The sequence below is a fragment of the Opisthocomus hoazin genome, chromosome 19 (assembly GCF_030867145.1).
Source record: "Opisthocomus hoazin isolate bOpiHoa1 chromosome 19, bOpiHoa1.hap1, whole genome shotgun sequence".
NCBI lineage: Eukaryota > Metazoa > Chordata > Aves > Opisthocomiformes > Opisthocomidae > Opisthocomus > Opisthocomus hoazin.
The window spans coordinates 13,814,849-13,836,524 of NC_134432.1; the positions used below are offsets into that span (position 1 = coordinate 13,814,849).

Here is a 21,676-nt window from a genome sequence, read left to right on the forward strand (position 1 = left end):
CCTCTACAGCCTACTGTAGGTGACCCTGCTTTGGCAGGGGGGTTGGACTAGATGACCCACAGAGGTCCCTTCCAACCTCTACCATTCTGTGATTCTGTGATTATCGATAAGGTCCTGTTTGCAGCCTAACAGTTATCAACAGTAGGGTTTTTTAATCTGTAACTCCTTAAAACTAGCTTTGGATCAAGGCCAGTTTGCTTGATACATTGCGGTATTGACTGCTGAGGGTTTGGTTCAGATTCTCTGTTACAGAGTTCCTTTCGTTAATCTGTAGTTTCCCATAGGCTATTCCCTGGTAACGCACATTCCTGCTGGAGCGAGGGACATCCAGATAGTAGAACGGAAAAAATCTGCAGATGTTCTGGGTGTGTATAACCTCTTGGTACTTCCCTAGAATGCATGCCTGTACTAGCTAATGCTTTTTCCAATGCGAAGCTGAGCGTGGTTTTATTGCAGACAAAAGCTAAATCCGTAGTCGATGCAAATCACAACCGCGTTGTCTAAGCCAGTGGGTTTCTCCTCTCCGCAGTCTGAGCACCTGGGCTGTGTGTTGCAATGCTTTGGTGGCTGTCATGCAGAAGCTGCTGGTCTGTATTACTGCCACTTCAATGTGGTGTGACAAACACCGTGGTGCTGGATCAGATAGCCAAGTGACTTCACCTCACTTGTGATCCCCTTCATCTCCTCCTGCTTGGGGGACGTGCAATGGCCACATGACAACAGCACTGCGGGGATGTGACCTACGTGGTGCCTCACTGAACTGCTGGTGGCCACACCACCCATCTTGCGCTGGAGATGGCAGAGCTGTTCAGGAGGAGTGTGGAAAAATCTGGACTTGCCCAGGAGAAGCATATTCGCTTCTGCTGCGCTGTGATGCTGCCTCGGAGGCTCGTGGCTGTGTGAAGAAAGGCTTGGATGAAAGAGGCTTGCTTGAGTGTGGTTCCTGGGCTGGCCCTGACCTGTCTTGGGCCACTGCTGGGTCGGGTGGCAGCAGCTCGGTGCTCCCAAGGAGAGCAATGCCTGCTGTTGGCCAGTCTGCCGATTTGTCTGCAGAGCTGTGATTACTGAATGTTCATGCTGTGCTAGTGCCAAAAGGGCGAAGGGAGCCATGGAGTAGTACAAGCCACATCTCCAGCAGCCTGCAATGTAGAGGGATGCATGGCCCAGAACTCTGGGCACATGGGTGTTGGTCTCTTCTCCCAGGTAATTAGCAATAGGACAAGAGGCAATGGCCTCAAGTTGCATCAGGGGAGGTTTAGATCAGATATTAGGAAAAATTTCTTTACTGAAAGAGTGGTCAGACATTGGAACAGGCTGTCTGGGGAGGTGGTGGAGTCCCCATCCTTGGAGGTATTTAAAAAACGTGTAGATGTGGCACTTCGGGGTATGGTTTAGTAGGCATGGTGGTGTTGGGTTGATGGTTGGACTCGATGATCTTAGAGGTCTTTTCCAACCTGGGATTCTATATGGGATTCTATATGGGATTCTATATGGGATTCTCATTGGAAATGGGTGATAAATGCATTGCAATGTAAGAGAAACACTTGTTTTATTACTGTGATACTCCAATAATGTCATCCCCTGAATGAACAAGTGGTAATATCGCATGCCTCTGCTCTTACATATGATGACACTGATTTTTTTTCTCTCTTGTTTGAAGCTGTGGCTGACGAAGCTGGATACTATTTCTTCAATGGGAACTACAAAGTTGACAGTCCGAAGAACTTCAACATTGCAGGCACAGTGTTCAAGTACCGCAGGCCCATGGATGTCTATGAGACCGGCATAGAGTATATTGTTGCACAAGGACCAACAAATCAAGGGTTGAATATAATGGTGTGCTTTGACTTTTTAAGTTTGCAAGGCTGGGGGTGATAGGGAAGGGAAAAATCTGTGTTGGATTGAGGAAGGGGTGGGCGTGGGAGCAGAGTCCTGCCGTGGTTTCCCAGCTTTCCTGGGCAGCTTGAGGAGGGGAGTGGGAGCAGTGACTGTGCTCAGTTCCTTGCACGAACCTATTTCATTTGCGTCAGTGTTCTTGGATGCAGGCAGGGCTGTGAATAATGAACGTGGGCTTGGTAACCCCTCTCTCTGCAGGGAGAAGATGCCTCAGGCACTGCAGGGGGATTTCTCTTCTACTTCTTGGCATTTTTATCCAAGTTACCTGGCAGGAAAAGTAAAAATAAGAAATTAGGCCAGACAGCTTAGAGGAGTGCACAAAACTTAAACCCCAGCTCTATCCTGAAAGCAGACCATCTAAAACCAGGCATATGAAGAGAAGTTATTTAATTTTTCTTCTGAGTAGCCATCCGGAGCCTAGCTCCTGCCATCTTCCATGTAGCCCCAGGCTCCTCTGGAAGGGGAAGGGATGGCTCCTTGGGTGCTTATAAAGCATCAGATCAGTAAAAGATGTCGTGTATCAGCTGTGAGTCCCCAGCCCCGGTGGGGATGTAGTCACTGAAGGGGGGTGCATGCATGCTCCTCACTCACCACAAAGACACAAAAAATGGGTTTTCAGGTGATGGTCAGTAGCTTCTGGAGTGGCTCTCCCGAGTCTCTGGCTGCTCAGCAGCAGAGGAGGGAGCGTGACCTGTCTCTCCCAGTCCCTGAGCTGGGGCTAATCCCCAGGGCAGTGCTGCGAAATAACCCTTGGCAAATTGTGCTGGGCTCCAGTTGTAAGAAGTTGGCAATACGATGGAAAGCAGATTGGAAATAGCTCACCAACTGTCAGGTCTCAAGATGAATCACAAGCTTTGCATGCAATATACTCACTGCATCCGCTAATAATTTAATTTGTTTGCTAGGTTTGGAATCAAAATGGCAAGAATCCATCCATCACATTTGAATACACCCTCCTGAGGAAGCCCCACTCAAAAAATCTGCAGCCCATCTACTATACCTTCTCCGAGTCAGATAGTGAAGAAAGCAGAGAGTTTGATGGAGACGTGCCGCTGGGTTTTATCCAGCACAATGCAACCTATTTTGGGAAAATCTCCAGGGGAAGGATAGACTTGGAGAACCAGGTGTTTGGAAGGCAGGACACGGAGGAAGATTTAAACTTGAGCAAAGGTCAGGAAACCAATGAGGTCTATGAAAGAGCAGAAACAATTGACTGTGAGCCAAAACTGAAGGGCAAACAACCCCAAGGTAAGGAGGAGACTTGGGCCTCACTGTTCTGCCTCTCAGAGCTCTTGTTGAGAAACATTCTGTTTCTACCTCTGGTGATTCTGCTGGTTTGTTTTTTGGAAACCTTGGAAAGTTCTTTAAAACATCTCTGCTCAGAAATCCTCTTTGCCCTTCAGGTTCTGGTTTCTGGTGGGTGGGGGGTGGCCGTGGATAAGATATCCCTGCTGCTGCCATGCTTTGCCTTGTGCCAAGGACAGGAGGGAGACCTGGGTGCACAGACAATCCCCATCGCAACGTCTTCCATCCCCTCCCACCTCTGCCCAGCCCCCAGCAATCTCCTTCCCAGTCCAGTCCCTTGGGCATCCTGCCACCAAGCTGGCTTGAGTGCTTTCCCAGCATGGCTGCATGGACTCTGGGGCCAGGAGGGCATCTTCCTTTCTGACTGCTGTTGCTTGGGGTGGTGCTGGCAGGTGCTGAGCTCTCCTCTGGCCATGCGATAGCAGGATGAGACCCATGGAGCTGCACACCCTTCCCAAAGGGATGCAACCCCCTGAGATTCCCCCTCCCCGAGACCCTGACTCCTGCCTCTAGCCTCCGGGGCAGCTGCTCCAGCTCTGCTGTGCCCCCCTGCTCCAGGCTGCTTTCGCCTCCAAGCCTGAATGCATTTTGTGGTTGTCACTGTTGTTTCCCCCTGTTGGCTCCAATCTAGATTCAAACGTAACCAGGTCTACTTACCAGACAGACCATGACGACAGAGACTTCGAGCCCAGGTTCACCTCCAGGGAATTCCTTTCGGAGAATGCCATCACGGACAAGCTGCTGGACAAGACCTCAGACTCCAAGGAGCTGGTGCTCAACATGACCGTGAACAGCATCTTTGCCCAAGGAGACCCGATCAACTCTGTGGGGTCACACATTGACAGCCTCTATGTTGACTACGAGGACACTGATGGCGTTGTGACCTACACCATTAATAGCACTTACATGGAGCTGAGCAATGGCAAAGCCACGAACACGTCTGCAGAGACCCCATTTTCAAATGCCACTGTCACCATGAACAGCCCTCAAGGGAACAGAACCCACAAAGCAAGGTAGGAGACACTTCTTTAATTATAGTAAATCCTATTTATTGCTGTTCTTGACTCGTAATAGCCCTGTGCTCAATGTAGACCCTGCTGCATGATTTCTATTTGCTTTGGAAGCCAGAAGGTAAGTGTGGGGATAGGATGATGTATGTGAAAGCTTTCTGTTGGGGGGTCAATTTGGAAGGAAAGGCCGGAGGTTTGGGAGCAGAAAGTCAAGAGAGCATTTAAGCAAGAGGAAAACTCACTGCCCTTGTTAGTGGGGACATTGGCAAGTCCATGCTGACGCCTGTCAGCTTGTGCATTGCTCTCTGCTGTCATAGCTCATTATCAGTCATGGCCGTAAAGAAGTGTCTTCCTTTTGCCTTCTCTTGACGTCCTGCTCTGATTCCTCAGGCTCCTTCCTCCAAGTTCTGATGCAGCAGAAGTTGGTCCTGGCCCCTTTTTACCCACCCTGTTGACTGCCACCCACGATCCTCCTCACTTGCGTTGGCAGGAACATGCTTCCAGCAGCTCCCAGTCATGGCCCTGCCTGCTTAGCTGCTGCTGGAGAGGCAGAGCGGGACAACAGGAGCTCGGCAGAAATAGCCTGGGTTTGCTGCCTCGATGGATGCAGAAGCAGTGCAATTAGTTGCTGCTTTGACAAGAATATCAAAAGCTCTCCGGTGACAGCTCGCTGATTGATATTAGGGCTGTCACTTCAGGATTCCTTGAATGGCTGTTTTGGAGCGGCAGTGTTATAAAATGCAGTGGGAAGGTAAAAGGAGGCTTAGTCTAGCTTCAGTAGCAGAATCCATCCAGGCAAGGGAATCTCAGGATAGTGCTTGTCCACAAGTTTGTGTCTAGGGTCTTTCGGGGTGCCCTGGGGCTCTCTGGGGAGCAACGACAAATTAAACCAATCTGTGGATAGCTGGGGCTGAAATCAGGGCCTTGGGAGTCATCCAGGTCCCAGACCTACAGCCGTGAATTTGGGTCCTGCTGTGCACCCCAGGGCTTGTTGGGGGCCTGTGGCACCCACGCCTCCCCGGTGGGTCTCCTCTGGGCTCTGCTGCTTTGGCTCTTCTGTCTCCCAGGCTTCACCACCGGTAAAACATGGGTTGTGATGCTGAGCTTTTGAAGATACAGAGCATTGAGCAGATGCTCTCTGGTTCTAGTTAGCTGTTTTTACCCAGAACTTATACTAGCTTATGCTAAAGCAATTCATGCTAAAGAAAATGCCTGTGCAGCCAAATGTATCAACAAACTTCTTAATGAGCAGAACTTTAAAACATTGCCAAGGGCTTGAGTCTGTCATCTCATCTCGTGGCTTCACGTGGAAACTCTGCCTTCAGCTGCCAACGCAGGCATTTTGGAAGACACAGGGCAGGGATTTAAACCCCTTCAGGAAGGACACCCAGCATGGCTTTCCCCCTCCCCCATTCTTCCATTGGTTCTTCTGCAGTGTTCTCTCTTGTCCCCCCAGGTCTAGAAGAAAACATGGACTTTTCAGATCCAAACATTAATATCTAAAAAGGTGTTTAGCTGAAGTTTGCACTAGCCAAGAGGCTGCATCCAAGCCCAGCTGGGGCTGTAGTCGGGGCTGAGAGATGCTCAGCTCCTTGCTATGGGGTAGCTGAAAGGCCAGTGGAGGCAGATGTGGGGCACCTGGGGTGCAGGAAACATGCGGTGTGGAGGCATGTCACTTTATAAAAAAAAAAAACAAACAAAAACAAAAAAAAAAAAAGAGGGGAGAAGGAAAAAAGACACCAAAACGACTTGAAATGCATTTCAAGAGGCTCCACCAGCTGCTTGGAGGCATTGCTTGCCATGCTGGTGGCTCAGAAAGTCCCATAATGTCGCAGACAATTAGAGCACCCTTGGGTGGGGGCACTTAGAGGAGGGTGAGCTGGGTATGTTTGGGCTCAGGGTCCAGCTGCTCTGCCACCACTGCTGGGACGGGCAATCCTCGCTTCCAGGCGATGGGGCAGAAGGGACAGCCCGCTTGTGCCCAGGCCATTGTCACTTCCCCCAGCTCTTTATTACTTCAAGCCCAGTTGTGAGGGTAATACTGATCCCTAATCTGTGTCTCCTGGGTGGGAATGATGGGTGAGGAGCCCCGGGCTCAGCTCCTGCTGGTACCCAGCGCAGCAGGGTGAAGCCCACACTGATAGCAGGGTGTGGTTCTGATGGTGTGTCCTGGGCAGGGTGCTGGAGCACGAGGCATGTGAAGAGCACTGGGGGTTGGAGCTGTTCCTCCAGGAGGAAGGGGTATGGAGGGGACATCCAAGAGCTGCGCCGACAGAAGCAGCCATGGGGCACAAGGGAAAATCTCTTGCCCTGGCTGTGGGGCGGGGTGGGGGATCTCTGTCCTTGGAGATGGGTAAAACTGGACTGTGCAAGGCCCTGTGGGACCCAGTCTCTTACTGGGGTCAGCCTAGTTCTGAATATGAGCATGACCTTGAGACCTCCCAAATCCGTCTGGGATGGACAGTGGCTTTTTTCATCTCTTGGCAGGCTGTAACCAGCCAGTCTGTACATGCTGGACAGGGTTGGCTTGAGGTGGGGCATTTTATTTCTTTCTAAATTGCTGTAGTTCTTAGTATGGAGTTACCAGTTATAGGAGCAGCTCGTACTGGTGTGGGGTGTTAGTATTTCTTCCCTGGGAACAAACCTCACAGGGATGGGGATGGGTGGGCAGCTCTTGTGCCATGGCAGGGATGCAGTGCCGCTTTTCTTCTCCCGGAGCGGTTAAACCTTTCCATGGCGTGCCAGGCTGGATCCAGGCACGCTTCGTCCTTCATCCCATGCTCACGCTGCAGTGTGTGGCCAGGGCTTATCCTGCAGCAGGAGCCATGAGATTACCTCTTTGCTTAAAAAGAAAATCTGAAATAAAACACATAAATGTGAGCTCAGGGACTCTAGATGTTGATCTGTGGTGCTCGTGTGCACTTGTTAGGGCTATTCTGCTATGGGGACTGTCCTGGGAAGACTTGGTGGCCCAGACCTCAGCTGGGGGTGAGGTACTGGTGCTAATTTTTGGTGTACTTTCTTGCTTGAAAAGCAGAAGCGAAGTGCAGGCAGGGAAGAAAATACTTGACTTTGATAATAAAGCTCATAAGGGGGGGGGGGGGGGGGGGGGAAGAGGAAATCCCCACCAGCTTTGTAGGACAATGTGCTGCTGTTTGCGTTTGGACGAGAACAAAATGACAGTTTTGTGTTTGCTTGAAATGGTGAGAGAGCTAAATGATGCCCTGTGACCAAATGTCTGATTTATCTGGAAAGAACTTGTCCCTGGGACCTCGTTACACAGAAAAGACTCTATTTAGGATCACATACTTTAAAGGGACACTGTTGAAAGTTGTTTTTTGTTTTTTTTTTTAGTCCTCAGATGTAGTATGAAGTTTACTTTGAAGCTAATTTTCCCCTTTGAAGGGAGAGGAGTCCCGGGCACAGGATAACTTGGTATTTATTTGGTGCCTCTGAGAGCAGGGTATAGACTGGAGGATCTAGGTCATACCCCATTTTCCAGGCAGATTAAAGTACAAAACTCAGATGTTGACCATGTTTTAATGGACCTTACTGAAAACTGTCATCTTGTGAGCCCTCTCCTGGCTGGGGGCAGCAGGCAGCACACCGACGGCAGCTGGATCGGGGGCTGATGTGGGTCCCCAGGCAGGGCTGCTTTGACAAGATAAAATGCTATTTATAGTGAGCCAAGGTTGTTATTTTTCTGTAAAAAAGAGTCACATTCATTTTGGTTCCATTTCAAATGCAGGAAGCAACCATTTGCCAAACAGACAGAGCCAAATGAACAGGGAAAATAAGATTGTTGTTGTTTTTAATCCTTCTGGAGGCTCAGTGCTGGCGGTGGAAGGAGGGTGGGTCTGAAAGGAAGCGGCTGAATTCTCAACGGTGTCCTTTTAAAGGCTGATTTGATAGACTGGACCTCAACTTTCTGATGAACAACTAAATAAGGCAATTTCAGAGCTTCTGCTGCCTAGAAATCATACAAGCTGCATATCTCGCCAGGCCAGAGACAACTGGATGTCAGGATACAACCTTGTACGCTATTTCAGTGTAGCCGTTTCAAGGGTTTGAACAAAGGTATGAGAACAGAACTGAAGCATTTTGTTGTAAAGGTGCAGTATCCCTGATGTGTTATAACCTCACAGCACGGGTGAGGTGCATAGGATACACTGAACGGGGTGAAGCTGTTAGTCTTGGTTTGACAAATGCTTTTTCATGCTCCAGGCTGACTCCACGACTCCTTTCCTGATGGCATTAACGTGTCTGAGCACAGCGTGGATATGAGAGATGCAAATTACCTGTCTAAACCAAACCAAAATAAAACAAAACAAGAGTGGCAAAAGCAGTGGGTAGGCAAAGGGCATGCCTTGGTGTTGAAAAGCAAACTGTGCTTTGAGAAGCGAGCTTCTAAACTCCTGTGCTATGTGTAGGCTTTCGGAAGGAGTGAGCTGCTGAGATTGGGGCAGCGGCGAGCTCTGCCGCATTGAGCAGCACGAGTCGGCGTGCCCGGCCCTGGAGACGCAGGGGAGGAGATACTGCACCTTTAGTCACTGTATGCTGAGGGCCAGGTGTATTTGAGCAGAAAATGCAAACTTTGTTAAATTCTGAACTGTTTCTACTTGTGGGTATTTTTATCCCATTCTCTCTATTTCTAGACAGTGGAAGCTCTGCCTCTAACCGGGCTGGGGATTCTACTTGGGGCTCAGGACAGGTATGTTGTGAAACAAACCGAACCAATTAAATCAAACAAACAAACCCCAAAAAATCAGAAAAACCAAACCTAACCGCCAAACAAAGCCAATCCCCTCCCAAACCCGAACCCAACCGAACTGCAGCCTGCTGGCAGATGTGTGTGTCTGACGTGGCCTATCACCGCTCGCCTTGTAAATGCCTTTTTTTTGTTTTGTTTTGTTCTTTGTTTTTTTTGTTTGCTTATCGCTAGAAACAGATTGAAGTTGTTAAGAAAGGGCCAAGGTGTGAGTGCTGCTGACATGTACAGGTGGAAGCTTTCCTCCCATGAACCCTGCAGCTCTACATGTACCACAGGTAGTTATAAGAAGCAGCCAAATTCTGCACAACTGCTGAAATCACCTGGTGTGTGAGTCACTTTTATGTCTGTTAGGGATGGGAAGGACCTGGTGATGTGTAGGGGATCTTGTAATCTCTGGAGCTGGCTTGGCACAACCCCCAATCCATTCCACCCGGCTGCAGGCACGGGGAGAGGAGCTGGGGTGCAAAGCCTTTGCAGGCACACTGGGGGCCGGGCATTGGTGCCCAGTGTGTCCATCATCCTGCAAACACTTGCCTGGGGAGCTCTGAATGTCACCTTTGCTTCCCAGCCCAGCAGGGATGCGCTGGGGCTCGGCAGGATCCCCAAACCTGTGCTGAGTCTCAGCATATTGTTTCTTTTATTTTTTTTTCTCCTTCCTCCCCTTTTTGATCATTCAGAGGGGTTTGAAAAGCTCAGCTGCTTCCCCACAGAGTGAAATTTTGAAGATTGTTCAGCTCTGGTAGGAAACAAAATAGCATTTGGCTTTTTGATTTTTTGTTTTCTTTCTCCCACTCCTACTCTGGAGCCTGATCTCGGCTGCGAGGGTGTATATCTGGAACAGCGACATGGATGCCAAGGATATCAAAACTAAGCTTGTATTCTTTTTGCATAAATTCTCCCTTTTTTGCACCCCTGAAACACTTCAAGCCACCTGATCTCTCACCTCCCTTACTCCTTGGTTAGGGGCTCCTGACCCCTGCGAGCCCCTCGCTTGCGATGAAGCATCTGTGTGGGTCCTGCACTTGCCTGCACCATTCCCTGCTGGCACCGTCCCTGAAATAATCCAGATCCTGCTGTGCTTCTAGAATTAGAAAGAAGGAAAAAAGGGAGGGAGAGGAGACTGCAGTCTAAAGGACATCTCTTAAAAGAGCAAATGCAAGGATTTTATTTTGTAAGCACCCCAGAGCATTTGTTCTAGTCCAGCAGACGCGTGCCTGTAGCGTGCCGGCAGCGGGAGCTTCGCAAGCCCTCCCTTTCCATGGGATCCCATCAGCTGCATGTTCTGGGACATTTTTAACTTCTTTGATCCCCTCTGAACAAATTTTCCCCCTTGATGGGGCCAGGCTGCTCTGCTCTGGTTTGCAGCTAGCAAAAGGAGGTTTTACTTAAATTTCTCCTTTCTTGTTGCCTTTTCTTAATGACATATCGCATAGAAGCAATACCATGTCAAGAGCTGTAGATCTTTTTTTAGTTTCATGTAAACCATATGTTCCCAAAGCTGCAATTCTTGTTACCTGTAGCCAGAGCAGCCTCCTGGTCCCCAGCCAGGTCCCAGAGAGGACTTCACAACATTTACTTTGGCACGGCAGGCTGCGGGGGAAAAGGTCTTGGTCCAAGGACACTGGCTGCCGGTGCCTTTGCCGCGCGAGCAGCAGGGGCAGGTGCCTCCGTGCAAAGCCCCCAGGAGCCCCTCTTTGGCCCCGAGCACCTTGGGGGCATCCGGGCACAAATGAGATGCAATGCAGATAGAGAGTGGGTGGATGGAGCGGGCTGGGGACTATTTTCTGTTGCCTCCACCCACCAGCTGGGCAGGGTGGGAGCTGATGGCTGCAAGGCGGAGAGAGCTGCCAAGCAGAGTAATTTTCCTGAGCATTTCCTACAAAAACATGTTAGTCATACTGATCTTGGTGGCAAACCCTGGCAGGGGCGGCTGTGCCCACTTTCGGAGCCGGCCAAACTCAGCCATGCTGCCCGTGTTGGCTGGGTGGCCACCATGGTCCTCCCCTCCCATCCCACAGACCAGAAAGTCTGGCTTGCTGCTTTCCATCAGGAGGAAGTTTTGGAAAATGCAGCTCAAAAAAAAAAAAAAAAGAAAAAAGAGTTAAAGTTTTGGATTTCAAAATCACCAAGCGTCCTCTGTTGTGTGTATGTATTCTCTTTGAAACTAGGAGTGATGTCCACATATGCTATGTGTGTTCGCTATGATGGGATCGAAGTGGACGATACGTACTGTGATGCCATGACCCGTCCCGAGCCCGTCCATGAGTTCTGTGCTGGGAGAGAGTGCCAGCCAAGGTACCACCTCGACAGGGTGCTCCTGGGGCCTCCGCGCTCGCTCTGCCGTGGATGCGTCTGAGGGAGGGGGCTGGCATGAATCTGGGGGGAGGCAGCAGGGGTGGCCCGTTGCAACCCAATCCCCCAGTTAAATCTGCCCAGGCTGCACTGGGACTCAGCAGGGCTTTCCTCCCGAGTGCTTTAGCTCAAGCTGCCAGGTTAATGCTTCAGTAAATCCTGGCAGAGTTTGCACCTGGGGCTCCCATTAAGTCCAGCTTGTAATGATACAGGCACTACCCTGCCCTGGACAGTGTGCAGAGGAATGTGTGTGTGAGTTGGGTGGAGGGGCTGGGCTTGCAGGCTGCGGATCCAGCCCTGTGGTCCTTTCGGCATCCTGAGCATTGCTGAGGTTTGCTTGTATCAGGGCAAGAGCTGGTGCAGAGGGGAACCCATGCTGGAAGTCCTGCGGCAGGTTTCCCTTCCGATGGTGGCTCTGTCGGCGATGGCGTCAGACTGTGGACAGGGCGAAGGGAGAAGCAAAGCTGTCTGGTGCTGGCTCCGGCATGGCATCGCTTGTGAACGGTGCAGAGCAAGACTAGAGCGATGCCAGGGACCAGGCACCTGCTCCCTGGAGAGTGCTTGCTTTCACCTCGGGTAGCTGTGGAGGAGGATGGGGTTGGAAAGCACGTGCCCTTCGCAGTGTAAGATCTCGCCGAACCTCACACGTTAAGGCTGAAAGCCAGGGCAGGCTTCAGCTGAGGCAAGAAAAGTGCGGGGAGGTGGATGGTGCCACTGCTGGGAACATTCCTGCACTGCAGACACCGATGGGGACTTTAATCTCTGTTTGCTTTAACTTTGTAATCTTTTAGCACAAGCATTAGGGCTCTTTTCATGCTTAAATTATCCCACTGGTCTTTTATAAAGCTGCTCCTACTTATAGTTGTACTGTTCCAGCTCCGTGAGCTTGCACTGTGCGAGAGAAGAGCTGCTCTGATTTACTGGCGCTTGCAGCTCGGCGGTGGGTGAGCTCGGACGGGGCAGCTAAGCACATTCACTAGATCTTAGATGGGATGCTGCTTGGGCTGGCAACACGTTCCTAATGGAAAGGGTTGAGAAAATTTTGCCTGATCTGCATGGGAAAGACCTCTGTTTCACCTCCCTGCTGAATTTAAGTGGCACCTCTAAGTGTGTGACGTCTCCCTCCAGCTGCCCGTTATGCCTGGAGCCCAGGTGGGGTGTGAGGCCGGCGTGCAGCCGGGGACAGAATCACAGAATTACAGAATGGTAGGGGTTGGAAGGGACCTCTGTGGGTCACCCAGTCCAACCCTCCTGCCGAAGCAGGGTCACCTACAGTAGGCTGTAGAGGACCTTGTCCAGGCGGGGCTTGAATATCTCCAGAGAAGGAGACTCCACAGCCTCCGTGGGCAGCCTGGGCCAGGGCTCCGTCACCCTAAGAGGGAAGAAGTTCTTCCTCATCTTCAGCTGGAACTTCCTGTGCTTCAGTTTGTGCCCATTGCCCCTTGTCCTGTCACTGGGCACTACTGGAAAGAGTCTGGCCCCATCCTCCTGACACCCACCCTGCAGATATTTGTAAGTATATATTAGGTCCCCTCTCAGCCTTCTCTTCTTCAGGCTGAAGAGAAGGATGGGGCTCTCCTGGTCGGAGAGCAGCAGTGGGGTGTCCTGGGGGATGCAGGAGCTCTGAATCCTGATCCAGTTAAATTTTACATTTTTTAGCTGCTTCTTCAATTCAGTAATTGCTATAACATTACCTACTGTAAAAATCTTGACTTTTTATGTCTTTTCCCTTGGTTTACAAGCTGCTCCCTTCTTGTAAGTTCAGGCTAGTAGTGGCAGGCAGTGTCTTGGAGCAGATCCCAACTCTCCCAGCCCATCGCATGACGTTAGCAGGGTTAAACTGATGGCAGCACATGATTGTCTGTCCCACCAGGGCTCAGACAGCTTTGTGTGACATCATTGCTGGGATTTGCAGGGTGATGGATGGTTGTGTCCTCTCTGTACTGTAGCTGACCAGGCAAAAAAGAGAGGCCAAACGTGGGCAAAAAGCACGGCAGGAAAACATGGTGGCACACGTGGGGTCGCAGAAGGGGACCGTGCAGCCTGCGGGCCACGAGCACTCAGCAGCAAGGACACCGGGCTGTGCCTCACCGTGCCGGTGCCCCCTTCCTCTCGGTCATCTGGTTTTAGCATCCCCTGCTGCGGGCGTGAGCTCAAGTCATCTGGGTGCAACCACCATACCTTGACACATCCCATCCCATGGGAAAACCTCTCGCCCTCCAGCACCCTGGCTACAGCTCGTTCCTATTCCAGCCCCCTCCCTCCAGCTGAGAGCGGGCAGGGTTTTCCCACCCCGTGGGATGCTCCGGTCCAGCTGTGCCCAGCGCGATGGCCTCTCTTGCCTCCGCAGGTGGGAGACGAGCAGCTGGAGCGAGTGCTCCCGCACCTGCGGCGAGGGCTACCAGTTCCGCATCGTCCGCTGCTGGAAGATGATCTCTCCGGGGTTCGACAGCTCCGTCTACAGCGACCTCTGCGAGTCGGCTGACATCACCCGCCCGGACGAGCGCAAGGTCTGCAAGAACCCAGCCTGCGGGCCCCAGTGGGAGATGTCCGAGTGGTCCGAGGTGAGTCCCCGGGGACTGCTGGCCTGGCAGCGCTGAGGGCGAGCACACGTGCCTGCACTTCTGTGTTCCTTTTCCCTGGCCATCAGAAACTCTGCCTTTTCAGACACTGGCTGCAGTTGTTGCATGTGGACCAATGTGTACAGATGATTTTTTTTTTTTTTTTTTTTTAATTTTTTTTCTCTAAAATGAAGCTTTGTGTCCCTTCCAGGGTGGGGAGGCCACCACCATCAGTCACTCATGGGGTCTTTGACAGCACTCAAGGTGTTGGCATTGCCCACTGAGATAGAGCAGGAGCCCACAGCCGAGATCCTCCCACCACTGCCTGATGGTCAGTCAGGCATTGGACCAGGCTGCCCAGGGAGGTGGTGGAGTCCCAGTCCCTGGTGGGCTTCAAAAACGTGTAGATGTGGCACTCTGGGACATGGTTTAGCAGGCGTGGTGGTGTTGGGTTGACGGTTGGACTTGATCTGAGAGGTCTTTTCCAACCTTAACGGTTCTATGAAATGGGCAGCCTCTTCAACCCGCAAGGTGCCGGGGAGGAGATGCCAGCTCACACGTGAATGCCATTCCCATAAATCTCCCTTCTTCACCTCCAATTTCACTGCACCATGTGGAAAATTAAACCCTTTCTGAGCTGTGCCTTAAGCAAATCCCTAAAGTGGTTGGAAGGTGGTTTGGGGCAGTGCAGCGCTGCGCCTCGTCGCTTTGCTCAGGAAAACCTGCGAAAGGATTTGTGCCCCTGAAATAACTTCCAGGCACGAGCAGTGCTCCGGCATGTTGCTTGCAAGCACAAACCCATGGGAACGGCCCAAGCAGTGCTGCTTCTCGGGGAGCTGGGGCTGGTCTCTGAGCCCAGGAGCCAGACCCACGGCTGCCCTCAGCATTGCACTGCGTGGACACTGGTGGTGCGGGGAGGGGGCCCAGCATGGCTGGGGGGGGATGACTGTGCCCCCCTGCATCGCTAGGCAGCAGCTCTGCCTCTTCAGTGTCTTCTGGAAGTGAGTGTGCATGGGGAGAGTGAGATTTCGGGTCTGCGTCCACCTCGGGGTGCCCCCGCCAGCCCCCTGTGATGGTGACGGCTGCTGTGGAGCCCGCACTCCCCTTGGCTCTCTGCGAAGGGCCAAATGGGATCAAACTCTTCCTCCTAGGAAGCTCCCAAAACGCTTCTTCGTCATAATTCAAGTGTCTCTTCTCCTCTGCAAGCTGGGGTGCGTTGTGTCCCTTGAGCCGGTGGAGGGGCTGGTGCGTTCCCTGGTGTTGCAGGATGTTTTGACTTTCCCAGCTGGGTGGAGAGGAGCTCCCAGTGCACGGGCTGGCGCGTTATTTTGACTGGCGTAGCAAACCAGAGTGGCTGATTTGACAGAAATCCGTATTCTCCTCCAGCATGTGTCAGGGACAGATTGCTTGAGACAGTCCTGGAGTAGTTCGTTCTTAGCCAGCAGCGAAGCTAATCTCGCTTGGATCCCATCTGAAGCAGAGTGCCAAGTTGGCTGGGGAAATAGGTATTAAAAAAAACCCCAGCACATTTCAGGAATCTGAGGATTAACATCAGCGCGGGGCGTCTGAGCGCTGTGCTGTTGACACTTTTCCCTGCTTTACGTTATGCATGAAGCAAATGTGTGTATGTCAGACTGTAGTAACTCAAATCCAGTTCTAAATAATGTCACGGAGCTGCACGGTGCCAGATTTATCCGCAGCCTAAAAATCTCCGTTGTGCGGTTTGGGGAAAACAGTCGCCAAAGGGGTGGAAAGGAGCGGGCTGTTCCTGGGAAGGAGGCGAGGGAGATCTCACCCCACCTCTAAGTGACAGCTAAAACTTTTCAGCTCTGATCAGGCATTTTTGGCACCTTGGGTTTTCACCCTCTGGCATCCGGCATCGCCCGTCGGAGCGCTTGCACAGCACCCTGGCAGGATACAGCCCCCCTGCACCTTCCCTGGCTGCTGGAGCTGTAGACGGGTTTTGGGGCAGAGGGATGGCTTTGCTGCTGATTGTTTAACAGGCAGCGACCTAGATGTTGTCAGCGCGTGTTTTTAGTTTTGTGTTCAAAAGGTAAAAAAGCCAGAAAGCAGCTCCCAGCCCCCGTCGTGGCGGGAGCCCCTGCTCACACTGTGCCCCCGTCCCCTCCGACAGTGCTCAGCCCGGTGCGGGGAGCGGAGCGTGGTGACGCGGGACATCCGCTGCTCCGAGGACGAGAAGCTGTGCGACGCCAGCGCCCGGCCCCTGGCCGAGAAGAACTGCACCGGACCACCCTGCGACCGGCAGTGGACTGTCTCTGACTGGGGACCGGTGAGACCCCGCGGTGGCCGGCTGAGTGGCCGTCGTGACCCGTTGCAGCTGGCCCTGCTTGCTGGCTTGCTTGTGTCTCCAGCACTGGGAGTTTTGGGGTTGGATTCATCCTCCCCAGCAGCTCCCAGGTCCGACAGACCTGCAGGCACCCTGCACCCGGAGCCGACCTCCAAACGATTCCTCTGCTTTGGCTCTCCTAGTCCCCGTGTCACCTCCCAATCTCTGTCTCATCACTGGGACTTGCCCCCTGGGCCACCCCAGCCGAGCACCCCAGTTCTGTGCCTGTGGCAGTACTGGGGTTTGGTGGTGGCTGTGAGTGCCAAGCCCTCTTCTTCACAAGGTTCCTCCTTGCGCAGGGCAGGGATGAGCTGCTGGACACACTGGGGGTGATCCAGCGTCCCGGGGGTCCCATAGCTTCCCCACAGGCCCTCCCTGGGGCTCCTCTCTTGCGGGTGATGGAGTGCAGGAGCGGTTAAACCCCAAGAGACCTGGCCGAGGGCCTTAGTGGGTGTCCAAATCCCCGTCTGTCTGCTGCACAGTGCACCTTGACAATGCTGATGCTCCATGCACAGAAAACGAACCTTTTCCTTTTTGTTTTTATTCCCCTCTTCCCCCCTTTCCCTTCCTGCACAGTTCTGCCACAGAGAACCCCTCCATCCCAAGCTATTTTTACCCAGGTTTTGATACTTATTTTTAGCTGATGCTAATGTAGTTTCCATGGCAGCGGCAGCGCTGTGAAACACCGCGTGTCTCCGCAAGAGCGATGGCGAAAGAGCCGGGGAGTGCTCGGGGCAGTGCCTGGCTGGCCCTTTGCAGGGGGGAGAACATTTGTACCCACTTGCTCGGTCCCCTTTGCCTCTTTGAAAGCCACCCTGGGGTTCCCTGCTCGTGGTGCTTCCCCTCCTGCCTGGCCCGAGAGATGCTGAGCTTTGCTCAGCACCAACATGATGAGGCTGTGGGATGGGTTGGCTGCAGCAGGGCTGCCCAGGGAAGGGTGCGCTCAGCTTCCCTGCAGCTTATTTTGAGCTGAGCCCCGAGGATCCCTCCATGATTTGGGGAAGGTGGGGCTGGGAGGCAGCTGAGCCCCACGGAGGCATCTGGGTCCCCATTGCGGGGCTGGGGACAGGGATGGAGCCATGCTGCCTTCCCCGCCGCTGACTGCCGGCCGTGCCCGGTGTGGTTTCAGTGCAGCGGCGGCTGCGGGCAGGGCAGGATGATCCGGCATGTGTACTGCAAAACCAGCGACGGGCGGGTGGTGCCGGAGTCACAGTGCAACCTGGAGGCGAAGCCGCTGGCCATCCATCCCTGCGGGGACAAGAACTGCCCCTCGCACTGGCTGGCGCAGGACTGGGAGCGGGTAAGTGCAGACCCCCGGGGCTGGGGGTGCTTGGAGCGAGGGCTGGGTTTTGGGGGGCGATGGAGGAGGGATGCTCAGCCAGCCCTGCTTCACCCCGCAGTGTAACACCACGTGCGGCCGGGGCGTGAAGAAGAGGATCGTGCTCTGCCTGGAGATCGTCAACGGGAAGATCAAGACCCGCAACCCTGCTGACTGCGACGTCGCCAAGAAGCCCGTGGAGGAGACGACGTGCTTCGAGCGGCCGTGCTTCAAGTGGTACACGACCCCCTGGTCGGAGGTGAGCGGGGAGGGAGCCAGGGTGGCTCGGGGAATCCATGGGAGGGAGATGGGGGGGAAAATGCCCTTCCTTGAAGATGCTCTTGCCCTGAGTGTGTGGTGCCCCATCCCATTGTACCAACGGTCACACTGCCTGCAAAATAACCTAAGGAGATGGGTGAACCTCTGCAGGACGCAACCCGCATGGTAGCACCTAGGAGGGTCCTTTTGCTGCACTGGCAGCTCGGGGCAGAGAGCCTGCCCTGGCACAGTGCAGTCGGGCTTGGCTGTGCTCAGGCAGAACAGGAATGAGAGGAGGAGGGGTCTGGGGTTGGCTCTGGCTTTTTTATTTTTTTTTCTTTCTTTTTCCCTCTTTTTCCCTGCAGCCAGTGGTGGGAGTGTGGCTGGGGATGTGCATGGAGGCCATGGGATGGCTGCCGTGGGGATGCAAAGGCTGGGGGGAATGCAGTTTGCCCCAGTACCCTGAACGGTTGGCAGAGGCAGCCAGGGCTTGGTGGCCGTGGGGACGAGCCCAGCGAGCGTGGGTGAGGAGCTGTGACGGGCTGTGGCCGGCTCCCTGCAAGCCCTCCCTGACGCAGCCCTCCTTGTCCGTGCTCCAGGCGCCTCGTTTTGTTTAGTCTTGCAAACCGTCGTTGCAGCCTCTAATTAGCCAAAGCAGCCCTGCTGTAGTCGCAGCCTGATGAGGCATCCAAAGGGCAGCAGGCAGCGAGCGCTGGGCCCAGGAGCGGCTCCGCAAACCCACAGAGACGCCGGCTCCGCAGCCCCACGCCTGGGGTGCTGCCGGGGGTCCCGTGGCCTCAGGGGGCTGCGCCCACCCTGGTGCCACGGAGCAGTGTACGGGCTGGGCTGGCTCATTCGTAGCCCTTTGCGAAGGGCAGCGGGAGGAGGGGGAATGGCGGGGCACGGGAGCGCATCCACGTATCCTCGGGCAGAGGCTGCTGCAGGGAGCTGATGGTGCTGGCAGCAAAGACGGAGCAAGAGGCCAGCGGTGCGGGGTTGAGACATGACATTCAGCCAGGGAATGGGTTCCCTCCTGCCCTGATGTCTCCAGCGAGCACAGCTCTTTCAGCAGGTCCTGGCTTAGCACAGACCCCCACCATGGCAGGGTCTGGCCTCACCCATTCTCTCCGTTCCCCAGTGCACAAAAACCTGCGGCATCGGCGTGAGGATGCGGGACGTGAAGTGCTACCAAGGGAAGGACATCGTCCGGGGCTGCGACCCACTGGTGAAACCTGTGGGCAAACAGACCTGTGACCTGCAGCCCTGCCCCACGGAGCCCCCAGGTGAGCCCCGCTGCCGGCAGCACGCCCCAGCACTGCTTTGCCACTGATCCCCCCCAGTCAGCTCCCCCCCCAGCACCTTAGCTTCCACCAACCCCCAGTGTGATCGTCATCCCAGGGAGGACACAAAGTGGGCAGCTCTCCCTCTGTGCCCAAGTAACGGGGCACCGTGCACTGGCTGTTTCTGGAGATAACCCTGTTAAATTGAGGAGAGAGCTCGAGAGAAGCGTGCTCTGACCTGAAGATAAAAGGGAGCTTTGGAGAGCTGGCTTGGGTGTTGCTTCTGTGCGATTCCAGCTCATGTCTAGGAAGTTCCGTCTCTGCCATTATTTTAATGATTTTTTGGTCTCCAAATGTCCTGCGGGATTTGTAACTATCTCGTTATCTGACTCGTCTGCTGGCTCAAAGCCCCTGTGATCTTCAGTGAACGCGCGGTTCTCATTCTTTAATAGGATTTGGGAATAAGGACGGTGTGGGAGAAAAGCATGAAAATGGGAGACAGATTTGGGGCCAGCTCCTGGCTTGGCTCCGGGCCCACCGGGTGCCCTCAGCTGACCTCTCCTGCAGGGTCTGGGATGCGGCACGGTGCTTGTGAGGTGCCTTGTAGCAAAGTGCCTGCCCTAGGAGCAGCCTAGTTTCATGCATCCTATTGATTTTAAGCAATATATATATATATATATATATAAACTGTAAATCCAATAGGTTTGAAGCAAAATATTGTTCTGAAGGGAGCTGGGAGAGCGTTATAGTAGAGGTTTCTGCCCTCCTCCCTCTCTCCAGCAGCTCACTTGCCCCAAGCTCCTGCTGTAACGTAACGCTGCTGGATTCCTGTTCCCTTTCTCACACAGCCTTTTTGGAGCAGAAATTGCGTGTTGAGGTCACCCTGTGCCCTACCACGGGAGGCCCTTGGCTGGGGGGCAGCTTGGAGCCAGGCTCCCTTGGTGGCTCCAGCAATCCCTGGGCAGCTCTGTTTTGCAGGGAAGAGCTTGAGTTTTGGGGCTGGGACTAAATAAGGCTCCCCGGGCCAGGTGTGATGAAACAGGTCAACCTTCTTGCGCCTTTGCTTAGGTTGACGATGATATTTATGGAGAAGCTCCATAGTGTTTCCATGGGGTGCGCTGCCAGGGAGGTGGCAATCGCAGCCGGGGTGACGTGTTGCACAGCCTGTGGTGTTGAGGGCGGGCTGTAGACGGGGGGGGAAATGAGCTCGTGGGCTTGCAATGGTTTATTTTCTTTTTCTTTTCCGTATCGGTGCCTGTTGCCTTCCCTCCCCTAGATGACAGCTGCCAGGACCAGGCAGGAACCAACTGCGCTTTGGCCATCAAAGTCAACCTGTGCAGTCACTGGTACTACAGCAAAGCCTGCTGCCGCTCCTGCCGCGCACCCCACTCCTAGTGCCCAGCACCCCTGCCCTGCACCTCCCTTAGCAAGGGCTCCATATACCATTTAGTAAGCGTTATACATCCCACAGACTGGTGTTAAGGATGCTTTTGGGGTGGGGTGTTTTTTTTTTTGTTCCCCCCCCAATGCAGAACTACTCTCCTCGTCCCTCTTCCGTGTAGAGGAAGGGTGCTGGCACGGCTCGGTGGCAAAGCCGTTACCGCTGTACATTGGTAGCCCCCATTATCAGAGCTGTACATAACGTCGTGTATATTTGATTCCCCCAAACCGCAGACTCATGCACGTATTTCACAAGGTCTTGTCCTTTGGGTTCTTTCCTTTGTGCAAGACTGGGGTTGACGATGGGAAGGGGTGAACTCTGCGAAGTCCAAGTTTCCTTCGCAAAGGGGATTAGTGCCTCTCCCCTCATTTATCCCCGAGACCTGCACTCTCGTTAGCTGCATTTAATGTGGTGGGAAGCTGATTTTCGTTTGCTAAATGAACTCAAGCCCAAGCCCTTTTTTGTAATATGTAGATGTATACTTTTTCAGAAAATTTTATCTTATAATCAAATATTAGTTCCATAGTCCTTACACCCCCCCATAATGCTGACATATTGTATATAATATGGAAACATAACTGCACTTTATATCACAAAAAAGATGTGCTCTTTTTTAATATATTTGTTTACAGACAGTGAACTTTATCCATATAATCATTAATTTGTACTCATATGTATATTTTAATAAAGTTGTCATATTTATGGTGGTATCTTGTTTTATTCTCCAGTTTGTAGTAGGTGTTTGCCCTGGAACTGGGGCTATGAACTTGTGGGTGCCTGGAGGGGAGCAGAGCACCTCCAAGTCAGGGAATCGCGGCTGCGGTGTGGGTGAAGCAAGGAGATGTCCCGGCAGCGGGGGAGGGGGGGGATTTTTGGGATGGTTGCTCGGCGTTAGGGGCCCTTTGGGGTTACTTGTGTGCCTGTAGGAGCTGCAACCCTGGGGCTTCTCGGGAGCTTGTGAGGGAAGAGGTTTGATGCGGTGCCAGGAAGAAGAGGGCCTTGCCGTGCTCCCAAGGGGGGTTACGCCTCCGTGTTTCTGCAGGCACGACTTGCCAGGGCTGGTAAAAGGCTCTTCAGCATCCTCCCCCCCCCACCAGTGTGTGCACCCCAGGCACTGCCACGTTGCTCCCCCCAGAA

At 53.3% G+C, this 21,676-nt stretch overlaps 1 protein-coding gene across 6 annotated transcripts in view; it reads left to right on the forward strand.

Moving 5' to 3' along the window:
* ADAMTSL2 (ADAMTS like 2) overlaps window positions 1–21,186 on the forward strand; it is a 28,794-nt gene extending 7,608 nt beyond the window's left edge. For 4 of the 6 annotated variants that reach the window (XM_075439427.1, XM_075439429.1, XM_075439432.1 and 1 more), the window contains 12 exons: window positions 285–365; window positions 1,661–1,836; window positions 2,802–3,144; window positions 3,833–4,214; window positions 9,154–9,257; window positions 11,151–11,277; window positions 13,685–13,898; window positions 16,030–16,185; window positions 17,372–17,542; window positions 17,643–17,819; window positions 18,957–19,101; window positions 20,375–21,186. In XM_075439427.1, coding sequence (XP_075295542.1) covers window positions 285–365; window positions 1,661–1,836; window positions 2,802–3,144; window positions 3,833–4,214; window positions 9,154–9,257; window positions 11,151–11,277; window positions 13,685–13,898; window positions 16,030–16,185; window positions 17,372–17,542; window positions 17,643–17,819; window positions 18,957–19,101; window positions 20,375–20,493 — 2,195 coding nt within the window. In that variant the 3' untranslated portion in view covers window positions 20,494–21,186. The remainder of the gene's footprint in view (window positions 1–284; window positions 366–1,660; window positions 1,837–2,801; window positions 3,145–3,832; window positions 4,215–9,153; window positions 9,258–11,150; window positions 11,278–13,684; window positions 13,899–16,029; window positions 16,186–17,371; window positions 17,543–17,642; window positions 17,820–18,956; window positions 19,102–20,374) is intronic. The other 2 variants (XM_075439428.1, XM_075439430.1) reach the window with 2 other exon arrangements.
* Window positions 21,187–21,676: the final 490 nt, after the last annotated feature.